The sequence below is a fragment of the Diorhabda carinulata genome, chromosome 2 (genome assembly GCF_026250575.1).
Source record: "Diorhabda carinulata isolate Delta chromosome 2, icDioCari1.1, whole genome shotgun sequence".
NCBI classification, from domain to species: Eukaryota; Metazoa; Arthropoda; class Insecta; order Coleoptera; family Chrysomelidae; genus Diorhabda; species Diorhabda carinulata.
In genome coordinates this window covers 4,195,572-4,217,193 of record NC_079461.1, presented here as the reverse complement: position 1 = coordinate 4,217,193, position 21,622 = coordinate 4,195,572, and the positions used below count along the sequence as shown (strand labels likewise).

Here is a 21,622-nt window from a genome sequence, read left to right as displayed (position 1 = left end):
GAACACAAGTTAAAAAAGAAGAAACGATTTCGAATAGGTTATGTTGTTTTATGAAATTTGTTTTGTCTAAGATGAGCGGTATTATTAAGATAATTTTAAAATGGAATGGTAAGGAGTTCGATGTTGAAACTGCCGAAGACGATACGGTATTGAACTTGAAGAAATTGATAGAAAATGTAACCGGTGTAAAATGCGAAAGGCAAAAACTACTAAATCTAAAGTATAAAGGTGATCAAAAACTCTGAATTTTAATTTTATTTTTCTCCAGTACTAAATGTCTATTTCAGGGAAAACCCCCGATGACGACTGTAATTTGGGTCAATTAAAACTAAAGCCCAATTTCAAGCTTATGATGATGGGCTCTTTAGAAGAGGATATAGTTGAAGCAAATACAGCTCCTACAAATCTTCCAGAAGTAGTTAATGATTTGGATATAGAAGAAGAAGAAGTAGCAATAGAAAACCAAGATGTGTATCTTGCAAAAGTAGAAAAACGTATAAAGGAGTATAAGATAAACTTGTTGAATGATCTCAGACCGAATAAAAAGCTGTTGGTATTAGATATAGATTACACACTTTTTGATCACAGATCTACAGCTCAAACGGGTGCAGAACTCATGAGGCCTTATTTACATGAATTTTTAATGAGTTCTTATGAATATTATGATATTGTCATTTGGTCAGCTACTGGTATGAAGTGGATTGAAGAAAAAATGAAATTATTAGGGGTTTCTAGTAATCCAAATTACAAAATAGCATTTTATCTAGATTCTCTTGCAATGATCTCAGTTCATATACCAAAGTATGGTGTTGTTGATGTAAGTTGATAGTTATTGTATTAATTGTGCTCACCAGTGAGTGAGATCTTTAATTTTAGAGCTCAAAATATCTGATGCAACAAATCTTCATAGAATTTTTTAAAATTTGTACTACCAATATTTTTATTTTTAATAGTACTATTAAGAATTGAAAGTTTACGTTCATTAATTTCCAAATTAATTTTCACATGGTACTACTATTTTTAGTAAAACAATTGGAAAATGCAAAATTTAACATCCATAATTAATTTAGTAGTTACTTTAAAGGTAGTGCCAATAATTTTTGAATAAAACCAAATAATTTCTGTTTATATTTTGCAACGGGTTTTTGTTGAATGTTCTCAAGTAAATACTAAATGGGTACTACCAACATTTTTGTTTTTAATACCATAGGGAATGCAAAATAAATATCTGGAATTAAATCCCTAGAAAACAGGGTTTACATATAAATGATTTTCTAGTCACTAAAGTAGAGTGTGGTTCTATTTAGTTTGGAAAGAAGGTCATACATTTTTGCAAGAAAACTTTGAAAAAACTGTTAATAGTGATTATAGGGGCAACTAAACCCTTTTAAAACATTCACATATTTGGAAAAAACATTTTAACCCTGAGAGTTAAACAATTATACTCTCAAACAGAACTAATGATGTAAAATTATTGTGAAACAAGCACTTATTAATGATACTTATTGAGGAATATGTTTTAATGATGTATTATTGATTAAATTTGCTGTACAATTTTTTTATATTTAGTCTAATGAACTATTTTCTATTCATTATTTTTAAATCTTGTTAATGGATCAGTTTTTTCTGGAACTTCATTACACTGATTGTGGTATTATTTGGAAGTTAAAACTTTCAATGAAACACCATATTTGCAAAGAAGCAATTGTTTTTCATTGAAAAAATTGAAAATACAAGTGGAGCAGCAACTATTAAGTGCTTTTCATTTATATGTGTCTCAAATTCAGATTATCAGATTCTGATTCTTCACACCCTGAGATTTTCTCTCAGTCATTATTTTATGCACTTTTTCATCATTCTGCTCCATTATTTTGTTGGGAGTTTTTTTGCATCAATTTCCAATTATAAGCTAGATAATTTAGTTTGCTACCCAGTCTCATATTAGCAGATCTAACTTTTTATTGCAAATTCAGCCAAATAAATGGAGCAGATGTTACTGGTTCCCACTTCTGCCAATTCACAAGTTCCTCTTTATTCTTTCCACCTCAATAAAGGAGTGACATGATTATTGATTTCCATGCCCATTCTATGAATGTTCTACCTATTGGGTATTCGTCCGGCAAACATAATTAATTAGCAGTCATTATGCTTGATAATCTCTAATTTATTTTTAGGTAAAGCCGTTGGGTGTTATTTGGGGAAAATTTCCACAGTTTACTTCAAAAAATACCATTATGTTTGATGATATAAGAAGGAACTTTATTATGAATCCGAAAAATGGTTTGAGGATAAAACCATTCAGAGAAGCTCATTTAAACAGAGGAAAAGACAAAGAACTGTTGAATTTGGCAAAATATTTAAAAGATTTAGCTGAAAATTGCCCTGATTTTGCTTCTGTTAATCATCGGCATTGGGAGAAATATAAACCAAAGCACAGATGATCATCAATTTACTTTTAATGGAAATAATGATTGAATTGGTTTAGGTTGCTAACAATAATGGTAAAATTGAGAAAAACGCCATATAAAAGTTAAAAATGTATTATTAAAATAGTTACAGCAGTAAATAAAGAATTTTTTGTTTGCGATATAACCATTTACGAAATATTCATATTTTTAATAAAAAAATGCAATTTAATCATGGTACAATAAATATTGCATCTATAGCAAGACTAGGCTTTCACATACAAAACTAAGATGTACCAAAGTTTCCTTATATACCAAATATGGCAGTACTTGGTCAAATATTCAGGAGCTAGCTATTAGGAAGCTTTCTAAAAGCTGCAATATGTTTGAAGTACAGGGTATGGTCACATAACTTCCTTTCTTTTTAATTCACGCCATGCAATTGGTTAATATAGTGACTTTTGATCAAGATTCAACGACACAGTTTTGTCCTGGTACAGTTCATTCTCCTAGTTGAAGTGTAGGTGCAATTTCCTCATGTGGAATTATTGGTCCCTGGTTGAATGAGGTAATTAATTCTTCAATAGCTATGTGTTTATGTTGGATTTAAAGGACAGTATGTTTGAAAATAGATGTATAACAAGAGACATCCAAGGATATCATTAGATTAAAAGTTCAACATCCAGGAAAAACTGGACAATAAAACCTTATATGATGACAAATGCCATCGGTTTACTCGGTGTATGGAGAATAGGAGATGTACTTAACTGGTTTGATCTTTGAAAATTAAAAACTTTGCACTTGTGTCTGTATATTAAAAAGCTTCTGATTTATACAATGGATTTAATTTAGTTATTAAAAGGAAAGTTATGCATTGTACCTTGTAGATGAGTCAATTCCTAATTTTTAGGTAGGCAATCTATTAAAAAAGTAAGTACAAAAACATTATTTTCACTTAATATTTGTTAATGATCTCATTTTTTTAAATTTATAAAAAAAATACAAATAGTTTTCTGCAGTTAGATCATAATAGTTGTGGTGTTATTACTTTTAAATGTCATTTGAAGACAATTTTAGTATAAATAAATTTTTTACAGAAAACTTTCCACAAGGTATATTTTATGGCTTATCAATATACACTTCTAGTTTAATTAGTTTAGTCCTGAGATATTTGAAAGTTTTTTTTATAACAAAAGCAGCAAATTGAATTTCAAATTATTAAGGATACAATATAAAATTAATGTAATGTTATATGCAAAATTAGAAATAATTTCACATCCTAAGAATTCAACTGGTATTAAAACTTTTACTTGGACGAAACTGTCTGTCTCTTGACTTATTCTTGAACATAGTAATTTAAATGAATACAAATATGAACATAACAGGGATTTCAACTGTGATATTTTTCTAAATTCATCTGTAAACTTATCCTTGTCATGCGCTGATTATACTCCCAATTGGAGGTATTAGAACATTTCCAAGTTCCTCAGTGCCATGTTACAAGGGAAATAAGAAGGTTCGTTTAAATATGAACAATTTTTTATCGCTCTCTATACTTGTTTTTAATTCAAAGGAAGAAAAAGATAATTGTTTAAGCATTTGATAATACAAGAGAACATTATATATAAAAGGGGTTTTTAGTAATCCCGTTCTTTAAGGAACAGTGATAAGGGAATAAAAACATTGTGCCTTAACCTGTAGTTCTGTTTTAGGAAATACATAATGAACTGTGATCAGTAAATTACTTTTTCATATATAAAATCCGTATGATTGCAATGAATTGGACAATCTAGGAAATAGTTATTCTCTTCAAAGTAATCTCCTCGGTGTGATATACACCAAAGAAACCCTCCCTGGTAGTAGCATTGGAAGTCTTCAGCTGGTAAAGCTATCAAATGATCGGTTATGTCCTCATATCACTTCCTTCAAAGACTTGTATAAATTTCGGTACAGAAAATAGTAACGAGGTCTTAAATAGGGTGGAGAGATTGGTTGAGGAATAGCAAAAATGTATTTTGAGGTTAAAAATTTCCACTAACAATCAAAACGGGAATTTAAATAATGTTAGTCTCCTCGGTTAGTTATAAACTGAAGAAGTTCTCCTTGGTAGTAGCACTAGAAGTCTTCAGCTGATATAGCTTTTAAATGATCGATTACGTCCTTCAGATTTCCAAAATCACTTCCCCAAAGATCATTTTCGAGACAGAAAATAGTCACAAGGTGGAGAGAAGGCGGTATAATAAGGAAATTTAATTTGCTGCAATAATATACTAATTTTGTTTATATTAAAAATGATTATTTCTTAAAATTACCCTTAACAATAAAAAAAATCGTTGATGAATTTGGCTAAAAAAAGTCCTTATAAATAAAACAAAAAACAAGTCATATATATTAAATAATAGAAGATGCTATTAATAAAAATCTTAAACATAATGTTATATAAACAATATAAGAAAATACCAACAAAATCGTTATACAGCTTGTAAATGCGCTGTTGAAACATATATACAAAGTTTGAATAACAGAATATATAAAAAGTCAAATTATAAACAAATATCAATCATTGTTTATTTTAAATCTTGTTCTGTAAATCAAATAATAATTCGTAATCACTGGGTTAACAATTTGCCTAGTTAATCGGTCGAATATTTTTTTCAACGATTCACAAACAACTAAACTACATGTGGTAGTGACTAGAACATAGCTTGACTAAAAAAAGGCAGTTTTTATTTCTCCAATTAGGGAAAGTCTAAGGTATATTCATATGTATGTAATGAAAACTACAAGGGGCTAAACGTGACAAGCATTTATAAAAATCTAATTTAACATTATTGGAAAAATTATAAAAATCACACAATTGACCTGAAGTAATATGCGAAGATCAAGTAGAAGGATCTAGATTGGATTTAATACAGCACACGAATAGATTAAGACATATTTTTGTACGATATGCATTTTTGGTTTCCAGAAATTGTTCGAAGCATGATATAGAACTAAATAAAATAATGGAACCCACCATAGGGAAAGTATTCTGAGGAACATCACCAAGAATAAAAACGAATTGAAAGTGTAAGAAGATAGAATGGAGGACAAGCGGATGCCTATGGACTACAAACTCTGTATCAGGACTGATCAAGTTCATGAAGACTTACAAACAATGAATGTGAGAGGAAGGGGAACGTTGGTGAAGAACAGTGTGGAGGTGAACTATCCAGGAGGTCAAGGTTGAAGATTTATGAAAGAAGCAAATAAGAGTAAATGTACAATACATATAAAACATGAATTTGATGTTTTATCTAATTATTTATTGTTAAAATTATGTGATTTAAAATAGACAAAAAAATTTATTTTCAAATGAGTGTAAACTGTTATTCACAAATTTTCTCAAACAAGAAATTTTCAATGTTTAAACATGAGACTTTTGTGTATTTACAATTAGTTTTATAGTGTGAACACATAGATAATAATATGTGGTTTTGATATCCAGTTGATATAGTAATTAAAGCCCTGCAATATCAGTAATCATAACTAATTAAAAATTAATTAAAATTAAACAAAAATTATTAATATCTATTAATAAAAATATCAAGACTACTATGAAAAGAAAGTTTAGATAAATATGAAAGGTTTAATGTTTGTAAAGTTTCGAAATGTGACTTAAAAAACCATAAATTGTTAACAATAAAGTAAATAATTTTACAATATATGTCATTTAAGTAAATCCTGTTTTATTTTGCAAAATTGTAATTATCTGAATGGAAACAGTAACAAAAGTAAAAAAAAAAACTAGTTAATATTTGATTTCTATATATATATTTTTTTTAATTTTAAGTAGAAACAGTTTTTTTTTTGAGGAGTTTAATCAACAATAATATGCTGGAGCATATTGTATCTATATTGTATCCAATTCACCAACTATAAAATACATTAATCTTGAAATTTCTAAAAGCTACACACCAATTGGATCAAATAAAAAAAAACAGATGGCTAAGAGAAACATGCCAAAATATACAGTAATAGAAAAAGGGGGCAGACACCGTATCAGAACTGATAAAAGTTTATGAAGCCTACAAACCATAAATGTAAGAGGATGGGGAACGTTGATGATGAACAGACCAAAATAGTGGGTATAACATCAAGATTGAAAGTGAGAAAAATGATCCTGATTAGTAATAATCAGGGTTTGATGTCTTACAAATTTCCAAATGTGAATTGAATAAATAAGAATTGGTTATAATGACAAAATTTTAGTTATATAAATAGATATAGCAACAAACCTATTAAAATTTGTTTTCTATTTAGTTTAATCAAAACTAATCTGCTGAATGCAGCAGGTGGACCAAAGAAAGAGGAGAAGCAACTGGGAATTCAGTATATGGTGAGATGGGTTATAGAACGTAAACGAGAGATCATGTCGAAACAAAACTAGAAAACAGATGGACCAAATGGGCAACAAACTAGGAACCAAACACATAGAGACCACTAAACAGACTACCAGAAAGATTATATGGAGTTTCTTAAGAAGAGCTTAGGAGAAGGCTAAATATTTGAAATTATAGCCTAGCCGGTGAGGAAGTTTGTAAAACTTGGTGAGAAGAATATTCTACAAAAAATCTTATAGATTCAAAAAATCCTATATCTACATATAAAATTAAGTTTCGTGAATCAGTTTGCAAAGGATTTGTCTAAAAAGCAAGTTTCTCCAAAACTATGGATAATTCAAACAAACTAGGGCCACATTAGGAATCAGTTTTTTATAATTGATACAACACAAGCAGATTTGTAAGAACATTAAATCTTCATGTAAATAGTACTATTTCTTTTAGCAACCAGCTAGCAAAGTAGTGTGAAGGTTTATTAGATCCCATTGTGTATTTTGCGTTTATATTTTTCTATTCCTGATTACTAATAGAAAAAAAACTACTTAAGTGACAGAAACATCCAAAGTTTCAGAGAAATAATATTGAAAAAAAATGTAATGAGTATACTAAGCATGATGGGAATCTACGAAACATATGTAAGACCTAGTCTCACATATGCAGAATAACAAAAATAATAATGAAAACAACTGCAATGAAAAGAAATAATGGTGTGAACCCCAAATACAAAATGAATAGTCAGGGTATCAGTGAACTGGAAATTTATGATGAGGTGAATTGGGACACAGAACGTAAAGATTATTTCGAAAGAATGGCAGAAAACAGAAGCGCAAACTGTACAAACAAAAAAAAATTAGACATACCACCAAAAAGATTATAAGAGAGTTGTAGTTTGAGCAGAACTCAGGAAGAGGCTAAATATAATTAAAAAAATGGTGTAATAGGACTAAGGTAAAGCTAGCCACCCAGGAAGTCTGTAAAATTTGGTAAGAAGGATATATATAAGATTTATCTATACATATCTCATGTATAGAGGTTTTATATATTATAAAATAAAAGTTGAACCAAAACTATGGATAATTCGAACAAACTAAGGCCACATCTAAAATCACTTTTTATTAAAATCTATAAAGAAAAAAAACTCGATATTGACCAGTAGCTTTTGGTTACAGTTGATGATAAATGAAAGCCAGACTCAAATTTCAAAATAATTATCGATGCGAATAATCCATTCAAGTTTAATAAGCAAGTTAGGTATACATATTTATTTACCTTCGGTGAATTAGTGATCGAATATTCCTGACTTGATTGCTCTAGATTAATTACTTATTACACTTTTAAAATTGAGTCATTCCGGTATAGGCCCTATACCGCCAGCTAATTCGTAAACTTTCTTAGCTACTTCATTAGCTAGTTTATCGACTTGTTCTATTGTAGCGGCTTCAGCGTAAACCCGAACTATATCTTCAGTACCCGATGGTCTGACGAAGGATCTTCCTTTTGTATATTTTGATACTATGGAGTTGATTTCGTCTTGGAGACCATTCGGCGTGACGCATATTCGTTCAGCGTCGGTTGTTGTGATCACGTTCCTATCCTAAAACAACATATAATTAATATATATTTTAATAAACAACAAATGATTACTTTGACGGTGATTTTCATTAATTTGTTCGGTAAATCCGTATAGCATTCCTCCCATTGTTTAACGTTCCAACCTCTTTCGTGTAATATTGTTTCGACCAACAACATATCGGATATGGCGTCCCCTACAGTCTCATTTATTAAATCTATTAAATTCAACATTTTATTACAAGCCATTTTCTGTTCAGTAGATCGACTGAAAATAATTATATTCTATGAAAACATCTCACACATATATAGAATTAAGATTATAGTCCATTCGAAATTAATGACCTGATTGAAAGCAATAACTATAAGGTTGCATGCAGACCAAAATGGTTAGATACCGATTGAATCTGGAGCAAGCACAGTTGGTGGAATGTGGATCATCTGTCTAAGTTAAAAACTGATCTTTTCAATAAAACAATGCGTTCCAAAGACTGTTAGATCTACACCAGAAACCGCACTGCCGACAATAAAGAAATCGGAGTAGCAAAGGGACAAAACTTCAGATATTTCTGCGAGGATATTGACTATACACTTCACAAAATCTTGGCGAAGGGTAAAATCAATACGACCAGGGTGGCAGCTTTACGAGGACTAAGCATGTCTTTTGCTAAAGACTTACTTTCCGGGGAGCGGCAGTTCGGCAACAGAAAACAAAATGCTAGATGAAAAGGTGTATAACACATATGAACTACTTTTTGGTTTCAAATGAACTAACTTTGAAAAAACACGATCATGATCACAATCTCTTTCTCGGTTGATTATTATTTCAATATTCACAGAATTCTAAATAATTTCTCTTTCAAACAAATGAGGTACTTATTTTACTTTTTTTACTTTTTCTTTACAGTTTTCGCTCGGCACTTTTTATAATGGATATTTTGAGGTTAGGAATAACCTTTTTTGTACAGAATGTTGTGCTCCACATGTCCCGGCAGTTTGTATCGAAATACTCATAGTTTTCGAGTTATTCGCGATTCAAAATGATTTTGAGTACACGAACCCATTTTATAATGTACATTTTGAGGTTAGGGAAAAATGCTTGGGAACCAATTTTGTGCTCTACAGTTTTGGTTCCGGCACTTTTTTTCGAATTCTACGTAGTTTTCGAGTTATTCTCGATTCAAAATACTTTTGAGCTTTCAAACCCATTTTATAATGGGTTATGAAAAAATGCTTAAAGACCAATTTGTAGAGAATTTTGTAATGTACAATTTTTTTCGAATTCCTCGTCGTTTTCGAGTTATTCGCGATTCAAAGCATTTTTGAGTGTATAAATCCATTTTAAGGTGAAAATTTTGAGGTTATGAACAAATAGCTGGGAGACTTTTGTACTCTACAGTTTTTGTTACGGAATTTTTTTTTCGAATTCCTCATAATTTTCGAGTTAATCGCGTTTAAAAATTTTTTTTGAGCGTTTAAAATCTCAAAATTTCGAAAATCCGTGCCCATAATTTTATTAAGAGTTGCTAGACTTATTTATTATTTAAGTTCTCGCTTAAAAATATGCCTGTACTATAAATAGAATATCCATTTTCTCAGTATCTTCTGAATTTGTGTATTTCCCTCAAATATTTCCATCTCCAACAAACTATATCTTCTTTTTCCACCAGTGAAGATTTAAGATCTTGCTTTTCTCATTTTGTCATAGAAGTAGACGTTAAAAGGGTATACAAACTAAAACAGCAAAAAAATAAATAAAAAGACCAAGAGAAGTTAAGATAGCATAAGGAAAATGGAATAAGATAAGATGGAAAGTAATGGATAGAAATAAATGTTGCTTAGTTTGGAGACGTGATACTACATCAAAGCTCGATTCCACATATACTTTACATTCCGCAAGGGTAGAAACACTTAGGATTAAATATTTTGTCATCAATAAATTTTGATACAACCTTATATATAGGATTTATCCACGTGGTTTCTTCACAGGTTATAAGACTGTTTTAAATGATTGTAAATGGTAGTTTCTCCAATAACAATCACATCGGAACATATTTGGTTGCTCATGCCAGCTTTAAATTTCGACTTTACACAATTCAATTTATTTTATCACCTTTAAGATCAAGATACAGGTTACTAATAAGTTATCTACACACCTATATAACCAAATATCAACCATACTGTTGCCCGGAAAATATCTCCTATATTAAAAGTTAAAAATTTTGAGGATTTCCTAAACGAATGGACCATAATTAATTGTGTTAATGTTTATATTTGTATCACCTGTCACTTTTTGAGGAAGTTGCCAACGCTTTCTTAGCCTCATCACTAAATACGACGGTACCGTGTCCATTAGCCTCAAAATATACACCTATGTCATAAGTTAAGGCTAATCTATGTAAATGTTTTACTCCAGTTGATGCGCAAGCCACAGGTACATTCTATAATGAAAAATTAGTAACGTTAGTAAAAAATATACACAAGGAAAAAAGTATAAATTAATATTTATAAAACGACCTGTTGTTTAATAATAGAGAAAGGTCTTCTTAAAACTAATAGCGATGAAGTAGTTCCAGAAATATGAAGGAAATTTCGAGAATAAGACATCCCAATATCACTTCTAATTTTTCCAATACTGTAGTGTAACAAAATTGTCCTTGTGAAAAGATTAACCCTTCAACGGAACATCTGTCTGTCAGCCAGGCATTTCTTATAACATACATTTTTTACTACTGTTTTCTTTTCTTTTTTTTTAATTTTTATCTATGTATTTTTATTTATTTGGTTTTATTACTTATTTCTTTAGTTTTTATATACTTCTCATAAAAGTGCTATCAGGTATTAGCAGCTTACTTTTTTTGTAATATTGATGTCAAAACTACCCTATTATTATTTTTACATAAAATTTTTGAACTTAAAGTACTTTAATCTTTGCTTTTCTTATTGCTTTTTAGACTAACATATTTTTTTTCATTATTATTAGTATTGATTTTATTATAGATTTTATATTTGAATAATAGTAATTATATAGGTTGAATATTTGTTTTATTAGTTACTTCTTTGTGGTATTTGGCATGATATATTAAAATATTTGAAAAATGAATCGTTTTATGATTAATAAGTTTCTACTTCGATTTATTAACTACCCATGAACTGTATTATGTGCTAATTAACAATAAAAAGTAATATGGGGTGAATAAATGTCTTAAAATGTTGCGTGAGTTCAAAAAAAAGAAGGTAAACTCCAATATTCGTCTGTGAGAGGGATGTTCCTCATAAAGGAACAAAAATCATGTTCCCTCTGAAGGTTTAACCAAGAAATTTGTTGAAAGAAGTGAAAAGTAAGTACAAATCGAAAACTTTTCAATAACGGAAGTTCTAAATATCATACCTACATGTCATTATCGACTACAAACAATTATCAAAAAATTACTACTGCACTTTATAATCTAAATAATGAAGTAATTTGTATTTTAAGTTAAAAATGTAATTTTGCAGTATTATAAGAAGAATTACCTCAATCGATAACATTAACCGTTCAGACAGAAAATGATTTTTTTTTACTTTATGAGGAACATCCCTTTCACATATGGATAGCATAATGCACTGAATTAGTAGATATTAAAACTATGATTAGATCCAAATTTATTTTAAAAAAATCACTAGACGTAGAAAAAATGATTTTCGAAAGATATATCTGACAAAAACTAATATATTTATCCACCAAACAATTTCACTAAACTTATAAAGATAAACTTAGTAAAAAAAACATTATATTAATAGATTTTGCTCACCAAATTTTTGGATATATACTCAGTGGAAGCTCCATTGGCATAAGCGGTTTGTACCAAACCGATTTTCAAATTCAAACCAGTTTTTTGTAAGATTTCTTTGAGATAAGCAGCGGCCAAAGTAGCGATTCTGTCACCGTCTAACAGATGGAACTTTTCATTATCATCTAAATAATAATAAACAATACGATCGGCATCTCCATCTACAGAACAACAGCGAGTGTTTTTCTCCTTGGGAAGTCCGTTAGGGAATTTTTGTTGCGATTTGACATAATCGGCTCCACACTGAAAATGATATTTTCAATATTTTTACAGGAGTACGGAATGAATTACTCACTAAATGATTCAATTTTCCGGATCCGATGATTTCATCATTATACATTTCTAAAAGGAGACTATCCTTCAGCACCTCTTTCAAAAATTTCACCTTTTTAGCACCTACACCATTAGCACCATCATACATCAGTCTATTTTCATAATTTCCTGTGTTATAATTATCCCCCCTCACCTTCAAAAAAGCGTTGATTAATTTTCGGTAGTAGCCTAAAAATATATAAAAATAAACTTTGGTCCATAGTATTTTAAGAAAAAATTCACCTTCTTCAGTCGGTTGACCGTAAGCTCGATTAGTATTCTTACAAACTACAAAATAATGAACTTGTGGAGTAGTTACTATATTATAATCTATGGGTTTTCCCGACAAAGCTAATACACCATCTTGGACTGCTTTAGCTAAACCAGGACTACTGGGTCTGGTGTCTTTTCCTATGACAACTTCCACCCTATCGTTCATGTTGTCTATATTGAACACTTTTATCAATTCGTTTATAGTATCTTCTAATTTTTCATCCCTAAAAAAGGTAAATACCTCTCAATTGTACCAAAGTTTTTATTACTGAATTAAAAAAAAAAAAAAGAAATTCGAGATACATAATCTGAAATTTTAATTACCAATGATTTTATTTACGGTTATGTTTATTCTAATTATTTATAATGTGCTGTATTTTAACAAGTTCATCTTAATTTGCTTACTTTTTAATATTCTCATCCCCCATTTATATACAATGTTTGATTTTTATAAATTTTAGTATCGATTGGACTTTTCTTTAGTGAGTAGTAGTGTTTTTAATACTCCCCGTAAGTATTTTTAATAAATAATTACAATTTATGATAATGTACAACGATCTAAAAATCTACATATCTCCTAAACCAAAAATTTCATCGAGTTAAACAAAAAGTACCTTTTTACGTTACGTTGTTAACTATAAGCCGTCCCTGGCCTTCAGATAGTAGTGTAAAATTATCGATATTTTCACAAAATTCCGAGAGTTACAGTGACCCTGTAAGTCAGTGTCTTGCACTGCCACACTGTTAACATGAACTAAATTTTTAACATCTTTCGAGGTTAAGTGTTGAATGAATGCAAAGACATCCTTTAGAGTGTTTTGGTTGCCTTTATTGTTGCATTTAGAGGTGGTTATGTTAGAAAAATAATAAAATTTTACACTTACATGACCAGTAGCACTTCGGTGTACACAGTAAACAGTTCGGTTCGACAACTTTTTTTAAATGTTTATAATATACTAAGAATCTTTATGTCTGCATGCGCGTAACTTCCCGAATTTTGCATAAATACCGAAACGTGAATTATTATAATTTTGAAAATATACTTAAAAATAAGTTCTTGTATGATAGAATGTCACAGCATTATTTTCTTGACATCTATTCACACTCGATTTTTTCTCATCAAGTTCCGGAACACCCTGTATATGCTAGATATGACCGATGGCCGTTCTTAGTTGCCTACCCGGTACAACTTTTACTTACCCAAAAGATCTTTAGGATTGATGTATTCAATAGTATTTTAGATTGAAATACATAAATAAAATGGTCGCGGGCGGTTATTAACGAAGCTACGCCACTTCTTGTTTTTTTTTTGCAATTACGTGATCATTTATAATGTTAATTTAGTTTGGAATACCCTATAAGTTTATAATACATTTAAGTCCTATAAATCCCTTGGAAGCCGTACATGAAAATAGTGCGAATCAAACGTGTTACTTCAATCAACCTAACCTAGATTATTAGTCAGATAAATACATCGCGAAATTTTTATTAAAAGAGTTTGTATCGATCAAAACACGTGTAATACACAATTCCGTTAGAAAAAGAATTTAATTAAGTTCTCGACAGCCGTAGAAAAATTTGTGTTAAGTTTAAGTTAAAAATGTATTATACTAATAATGACTGTACAAGGTGGAACAAGAAATAAAAGCATTTTTTTTGTTTCAAACAATTTTAAAACTTGAAATTAAATCATGTAAACTGCATACCGCTGTCTTATTTTGAAAGTTATGGGAACATAAAAAAGCTGTAAAAGATATGTTAACCAAATAAGTGTGTCAACAGAAGGAGGCAGTATGTTATACTGTAAATAAGTGCAGATTAAAATGTTTTATCTTTGCATAAATAAGGAACATAATGTATATTCAAGAAAATTTAAACTTAAAGAGCTAATGTAACAATTTCTATTGACTAAAACGTAAATAACATTTTTAAGAAAAGAATGCAAATAATGTAAAAATATTTAACATTGTTTCTAACATGCAATTAATTAAATTTTAGTAATTGCACAATTTCAATTTATGTGGTGTTACGGGTAATGTTTACATATTATCTGGAATTATAATCAGAGAAATAGGAAATAGGAATATGTATTGATAAAAATAAAAAATTCCACAATGACAATTTGGTCTGTTATTACATTTCGAAGAAAGAAATATCTTTATCGGTCACTTAAACCACATCTCAGTCTTCACATTGGTATCCCAGTGCATGTGAAACGTTTTTATAGGTTAAATTGTTATGACCCAATTTTAAGTGCGACATTATCTTTTGGTGTTGTCTTTGGGATGTTAGTTGGGGCTTTTAATTTCACATTTATCTATTTAGATAGACTCCTGGTGGTTGAGTGCTATCAAGTTAGTTGGTCTACTTCTCATTTCTATACCAGGAAGTAATAGTACTAACATAAATTCAAAGGTGGCATCTTCATAGGCAATAATAGGATTGGATTTGTGATATATAGGTGTTGGATAGTTTTAAGTGGGCTAAGTATGCCTATGGATATTGATCTTGTATTTCTATAGGTTGCAATATTCACGAAAAACGTGTCTTGGTAGCTGATTTCACAGACTTGCACTTCTCCATTAATCTCCAGTTCTATTTCTGGACGATAAATCCCTGACTCTAACTAAAGCCTGTTCATGATCCCACATTTGTTGTTACCACCATATCCGATTCCACATGGAGTAGATGATGATGGAGACAAGAGAGGAGTAAGATCACTACCTTCTGCTACATGTAGGATTACAGAAAGTAACTAGGCATATCAGAAATGAATACTACAGATATATTATCTTTATTTTAATTATCGAACCATGCCCTTTGTTTATCTTTAAATATTGATTAGTATAACTGCGTTCCAACCCATCAAAAATTGATATGGTGATGATTCTGTGCAATAGAAATCACATGTTCCAACTGGGCAGTTATCACTATATGAACGATTCTGTTCTAATCCAACCAACTTAGGTATTGTTTGTGAACCATTTCCAGGACAGTATTTTCAATATTTGATTGATAGCAATCTGTTAAGAACCTTGCATATATGGAGATTGCACAGAAAATATCATTTAAAGGCTTCCAATAATTTGGTTCCAAGAAAGGTTTATATTAGCAGGTTGGAACAAATGTTATATGTTCTTCTTAAAAATTAAGTGAATTAAAATCATCTCAGAAGTAAGGATATTTTGAGAGATATGATTTAATATCAACAAACATGTGTAGAAAATGAATTGATAGTAAATTGAAAAGAAATCAAACAATTGATTAACAATAATAAATTGTTATGGAACTGTTGATAAATCAATATAGTTAATTAATGTTTGGCATCAAAAAATAAATAGAACAGGTTAACAAGGTCAATTGCATTCAACTGAATCAATTTCGGCTTTGGATATATATATCAGAACAAATTGTTTTCAATATAATCAGTTTATTTAAAAATAGAATCCATATATTTACTTCTAAAAGGAGATATGTTTATTAGCTAATGACAGTTACACATGATTAAATTAAGTAGGTCAACTACAACTCTTTCCAAATGGTTCAATATGTTTCTCAAAATTGAATTAATATTTTCATCACTTGAAATTCATAAATTAAGAAAAAAATAAAACAAATATAACTGAAAATTTTCACTGAATTTTAAACTGGAAATATTATTTATGAGTTTTTATTTCAAAATATTGATATTTTTATGATGATCCAAAATTAAAATTACAAATCAACAAATACCAAAAATGTAAACAAATACTGAAAATAAAGTTTTTATTGACTTAAAATAATGTACAGGTTATCAATAAAAAAAAATTATATTAGGAATAAGCTCAATGAATTTAGAAAAGAAAAACTTACACAACATTGGCAAATTTGGTTGCCCAAGTTTCCCAGCTTTCTTCCAGCATTTCTCCATGCGGATCAATTATTTTCACTCCATTATCTGCTTCAGGATTATGGGAAGCAGTGATCATAACACCTACTACAGCTAAAAAATGAATATATATCATATAAAATGAAATTTGTACTGTTCATAATATATTTCATACTATTTACATAATATATAGTATCTATTGAGTTAAGAATTTAAAAAAACTAGATTCCAGATAGTAAAATATTCAACAACTGTAACTTCAATTAATTATTTAAAATTATAAACAGATTAGATTGGTTTCATGGCATAGATAAGAGTTAATGAAATAAATTTCTTCAAATGTTCACTGGAGGAATATACTTGAAGTTATGAAATAAATTTTTATAATATCAAAGTTTACTTTATGGGTATAAAATCAAAGTTTACTTTCACTTTCAATTGACGTTTTTATTTTTACGACAATAACTAATTTAAAATCTTACCTTTTTTGTACCTTGCTCTCAGCACAGCCAACAATCCCATTCTGTACATTACATGATGTAGCTCAGTAGCTCTAAATAGTGAAAAGAATAGTTATAAGCAATTGTCTCTCATAATATTATTCAAATTATTCACTTACTTTGTTCTAAAACCTGCTGTCCCATATTGCAAAAACGAGTCTTTTTTCTTTGGATACATTTCCCTAGCAAAAGCATAAACCGTTCTATAACTATTGTTATTCGACATTTTATACAAATAAATAAAACTTTGCAATGTTTTAACACACAAAATATAAATATAACTAATTTAGAATTGTCTAAAATCAAAATTATTCGGTTTCAGTCCCCTCCACCTCAGGGGTTAGATGACTAATGCAACTGTCAGAATGATAGAGCTGAATATTATAGGTAACTGTTACTTTTTAAATATAACTTTTCAAAACACATTAATGAAGAAGGAATTTTGGAAATAATGTAGAAAACATTTATCAAGTCTATTTTGAACGAAACGCTGATTTTAGTTCATTAGAACATGCTAAAACCAAACCAATTCATTTTTTATCCAGTTATTTAAAAACTATAATGCAGACCATCTTTAATATGGATGAATTATTCTAGGCATTTTCTCGCATTTTTAGCATAAGAGAATATTTTTTTGTTCCGATAAAAGTGTAATATATTTATAACAAATTATTGTCCATATTTTATAAATGAAAAAATTTGAGTTCACCAATCTTGATTAAATCATTAAATGTCAACTGTCCTAATTCAGTGGCTAATAGACCATTGGTCATCTAATACCTATAATTGGTATAACCACCAGAAACTGTATAAGTTGAACAAAAGTTTTGTTTGCATTTATAATACATGTGGAAGTTGCAATTATAAATATCCGAACAAAATATTTGAAGCTTTAAAATTGTACTTAATTAATATTTTCAACCTGTGGTGAGTCAATTTCAATTAATAAAAGTTCTTAGTTTCGTATTTCTCACTTCCATTTATATATATGCACCTGCTGCGTGTTGAGGTTTAACATTAGGTCATAAGAGTTTTTCTTTTGTGTTCATGAAGAAATTTGCATATTTTCTACTAAAAATATAGGTTGTAATAATATTAAGTTTTCTGGACATTTTATCTCTTTATAATAACTTGATAATAGGTTTTTCAGACATAGTTTATAAAAATGACTCTTCCAAATCAATGCCAGCAGCCTCAACCTGATAATGGTTTATCTGATATGTTAACAATAGGCAAATTATCTAAATTAGAGTCTGTAACAAGTGTAACTAGAAAATTGTTGCCATTGGCCGCATTTTTTATGGCATTCACCACTGTAATGACCGTATTAATTGTCTATATGGATAATACAGGTAAAAATATTGTTATTTATAATGATAATCCAGGTCTAATCACCCACTACATTATTCTAGCAATAAAGCATTATCAATTTAGGGTAAATATGAGTCAGGATTATGACTTACTTGGTGTTTCTCAGGATAATCCACAATTAATTATGTATATTAGAGAAGTTCATCTAACACCAGCAGCAGAACCCAATCACAAACCATTAAAATCCGATGAAGAAATTTCAGAAGATACAGCATATGTTATTAAAATTTTAAAAAATAAGGTAAGAGGTAGTGAAACTAAATTGAATGTTTTTTTCTTATTGAAATAAATAAATTATTGGCAGCATAAAGGCTTCTTTGTAGAAGCAGGTGCCTATAACGACGGCAAAACTTCTAAAACAGAATGGCTCGAAGAAAAACTCAACTGGCAAGGACTTTTGATTCAACCTGACCCACGTCATTATTTCAGCCTCCGTCGTCACAACAGGAAACACTCTCAAGCTATACATGGTTGCTTAAGCCCATCCCCTTATCCTAAAGAAGTATCTCTACATCCTGAATCTCAACTTCCCAAAGTCAATAGCATACATTCAAGTATATTAGATACTGATGACAGCGATTGGTTTAATACAAGAGTAAAATGTTTTCCTCTTTATTCCTTACTTCTAGCTACCAATGTGACAAATATTGATTATTTGATATTAGAAACTGGTGGTACAGAATTGCAAGTATTGGAAACTGTTCCTTTCGAAAGAACCCATATTGATGTTATTAACGTTCAATTATATAGTAATGATACTGAAAAAGATACTCTTAAAAAGTTTCTAGCATCTAAAAGTTATAAATTTATGGAAAATTTCAATGAATCTTACGTATTTGTATTGGATTCAATTAAAGTGTAATATATTTCAAAGCGAAGTTGTTGTTGGAATTTCTGGTTATATTTATTCTGTTTACCACACCAATTCCTACAATTATTTTATCTGTGTATTGAGCCACATATGAACCAATCACCTATGGAAGGCTCAAAGTACCAGATAGCATAATTATGATGCTGGTGTAGTAAATAATATATTCAGATGTACCAAGAGTTATCTTTAGTTTCTGATTATTGCAAAGAGTTAGGAGTATTGTTTCCCAAATTTTTTTGATATTATATTTGATTATTATTAACTACATTTTCAATTTACATCTTAGTGAAAATGAGAATTTTATTATCTGAATTGACTGATACTCAACAACGAAATACCATGACAATATATATATTTTTAATAATTTGATCTCAGTTTTGTGTTATAAAATGTATATCACAAAAAATTCCATTATATTTTCTAAAACAACGAATGGTATTTGCTTTTTTTATCAACCTTAGTGATATACGAATATAAGTTATGAAACACATAATAAATTGTTTTGAAGTATTTTAGGCAAAGGTTTTCATAGCGGTGCTTAGTGGGGCTAAAATTTGATATTAATGGCAGCAACATGAAAATTTGGAGATGGGGGGTTATAGATACCATTGATGTTCTGGTTTTCTAAAATCCAGCATGGTAGGTCTCCTATCGTGGTTATATTTTTATAAATAGACCTAACTATATGTTTTTAAAGATGCTGATTGTGAATGTGATGTCATTTTCTTTAAACTAAAGGCTATAAATTTTTCCTTGAATTTGTTCTGGTTCCACCAAAATGTGCACGCTTTTTTTTATAGAAATCATTGTACAATTTTTCTAAATTTTGAGGATGTGTTCCATTTCATTAATTGAACGAAAGATATGCAAGCTTGGCAGAGATGGATGGAGACACCTGGCATGAGACAAACAAAGGCACACATAGATGGACCTTGTGTTCTAACTAAATAGGCGTCTAGTGACCAGACTTTTAACCAGACACTGTCATCTAAGACGCCATTCCCTCACCATGGGCGTTACAGACGGTTCAGAGTGCCATTGGTGCACAGAGTAGGATGAAACTGCAGACTACATCATCTGTGAGTGACCAGCAATTACACGAGCGCGGTTTAAACATTTGGGAAGCCTAATAGCTTGCCTAATGACATCAAAGCGTTAAACCCAAAGTGCCTGGTCGGCCATAACGTCAAGTGGGGCACGTCGGGCTTATCTGAAGACCTACGTTTTCATCAGCACCTTGGTCGCTCACAATGTTACTATGAATATAGAAAATAATAGTTAATGAAGGATACAAAGAAAATTTAACTTCCGTGAAGCAAAATCATTTTATTTAAACGCAGTATGTCACAATTTTGAAGTTCATTGGCATCTATAGTACCTTGATATTGTCTTTTGTGAAATTATTTTCTAAAATAAAAGCCAGAAGTGTGACATTGGACGGTAAAACACAAGCTTTATGAATTTCAGATTGGAAACTAAACTGTTGTCTATTAGGAGAAGAATTTTGTTTCCTCCAGACTTCACTTCAATTTTGCATCCCAGTAATGATATTTTCAGAAAGTTTTGACACATAGTGTTTCACCTTTACTAAAGAATGGCACTAGAGCTGATTTAGCTTGCAGACGAATTCGACTAATTTGAGAATCTCTATGAAAACCTTTCTTTTTAAATTATATTATCAATAACTATAGGAAAATTTGAAGTAATAACTTTTGTGTACCCGGTGATTAATTTTATTTCATAGGTAGCTAGAATTATGTAGTTATAGAATAATCTTGAGTTTATTTTTGTATCAATTTAACTTGTAGATAATGTTTAAAGGAAAAAAGACAATGATTATCAAGATAAAAATTTGTTCTTACGTAACAGAATTATTATTTGCATTCAGTATTCTATCTTAGCTGAGAAAAATAATTTTGTGTTCTCTTTATATAATTTATATTGAATTATAACGGTTAGTTGAAACAATTCGCAAATATACAACCTACTAGTTACTTCTTCAGTGAAAGTTTCTTAGCACTTGTGTGTATGACGACTATACCCTTGCCTTCCATTAGTAAACCACAGTGCCCTTACATTGTTTATATAAAAACTAGTTGTAATGTTGGAAAGAGCACATTAGTATTATTTTTATAAATTAAAAGACTGTATATCTCGCAATTATTTATAATAAAGTTCCAGTAGTTTAATTTGTAGTATTATTTTTTGTTCCCTATAGTTTATTTACAAATCAGAATT

General features: G+C 29.8%; 3 protein-coding genes across 4 annotated transcripts; 2 read left to right on the top strand and 1 right to left on the bottom strand.

Annotated features, from left to right (window-relative positions):
- Positions 1 to 23: 23 nt before the first annotated feature.
- LOC130890654 (ubiquitin-like domain-containing CTD phosphatase 1) lies at positions 24 to 2,604 on the top strand. Its single transcript, XM_057794856.1, has 3 exons — positions 24 to 228; positions 288 to 817; positions 2,175 to 2,604. The coding sequence occupies exons 1-3, from the start codon at positions 51 to 53 to the stop codon at positions 2,439 to 2,441; spliced, it is 975 nt and encodes a 324-aa protein (XP_057650839.1). The 5' UTR covers positions 24 to 50; the 3' UTR covers positions 2,442 to 2,604.
- Positions 2,525 to 17,498, bottom strand: LOC130890653 (phosphoacetylglucosamine mutase). The gene is made up of 9 exons (XM_057794855.1): positions 17,262 to 17,498; positions 17,125 to 17,195; positions 16,627 to 16,756; positions 12,745 to 12,998; positions 12,485 to 12,690; positions 12,151 to 12,432; positions 10,640 to 10,797; positions 8,432 to 8,624; positions 2,525 to 8,381 (listed from the first exon to the last, which is right to left on the bottom strand). The coding sequence occupies exons 1-9, from the start codon at positions 17,366 to 17,368 to the stop codon at positions 8,133 to 8,135; spliced, it is 1,650 nt and encodes a 549-aa protein (XP_057650838.1). The 5' UTR covers positions 17,369 to 17,498; the 3' UTR covers positions 2,525 to 8,132.
- On the top strand, positions 17,444 to 21,573 carry LOC130890655 (protein Star). Of its 2 annotated transcripts, none has more exons than XM_057794857.1 (4): positions 17,444 to 18,069; positions 18,284 to 18,494; positions 18,555 to 18,754; positions 18,818 to 21,573. In XM_057794857.1, the coding sequence occupies exons 2-4, from the start codon at positions 18,308 to 18,310 to the stop codon at positions 19,373 to 19,375; spliced, it is 945 nt and encodes a 314-aa protein (XP_057650840.1). In that variant the 5' UTR covers positions 17,444 to 18,069; positions 18,284 to 18,307; the 3' UTR covers positions 19,376 to 21,573. The 2 variants fall into 2 exon arrangements, with proteins under 2 accessions (XP_057650840.1, XP_057650841.1); XM_057794858.1 differs by having other exon boundaries at positions 17,763 to 18,069; positions 18,293 to 18,494.
- Positions 21,574 to 21,622: the final 49 nt, after the last annotated feature.

Bases quoted from the DNA above. Each gene is read 5' to 3' on its own strand.
- LOC130890655 (XM_057794857.1), top strand. From the start codon at position 18,308: ATGACTCTTCCAAATCAATGCCAGCAGCCTCAACCTGATAATGGTTTA. The intron at 18,495-18,554 runs GTAAAAATATTG...ACATTATTCTAG, and splicing joins TGTCTATATGGATAATACAG to CAATAAAGCATTATCAATTT. The intron at 18,755-18,817 runs GTAAGAGGTAGT...AATTATTGGCAG, and splicing joins TTAAAATTTTAAAAAATAAG to CATAAAGGCTTCTTTGTAGA.
- LOC130890653 (XM_057794855.1), bottom strand. From the start codon at position 17,368: ATGTCGAATAACAATAGTTATAGAACGGTTTATGCTTTTGCTAGGGAA. The intron at 17,196-17,261 runs GTAAGTGAATAA...TTCACTATTTAG, and splicing joins ACAGCAGGTTTTAGAACAAA to AGCTACTGAGCTACATCATG. The intron at 12,433-12,484 runs GTGAGTAATTCA...TATCATTTTCAG, and splicing joins CCGGAAAATTGAATCATTTA to TGTGGAGCCGATTATGTCAA.
- LOC130890654 (XM_057794856.1), top strand. From the start codon at position 51: ATGAAATTTGTTTTGTCTAAGATGAGCGGTATTATTAAGATAATTTTA. The intron at 229-287 runs GTGATCAAAAAC...TGTCTATTTCAG, and splicing joins ACTAAATCTAAAGTATAAAG to GGAAAACCCCCGATGACGAC. The intron at 818-2,174 runs GTAAGTTGATAG...ATTTATTTTTAG, and splicing joins CAAAGTATGGTGTTGTTGAT to GTAAAGCCGTTGGGTGTTAT.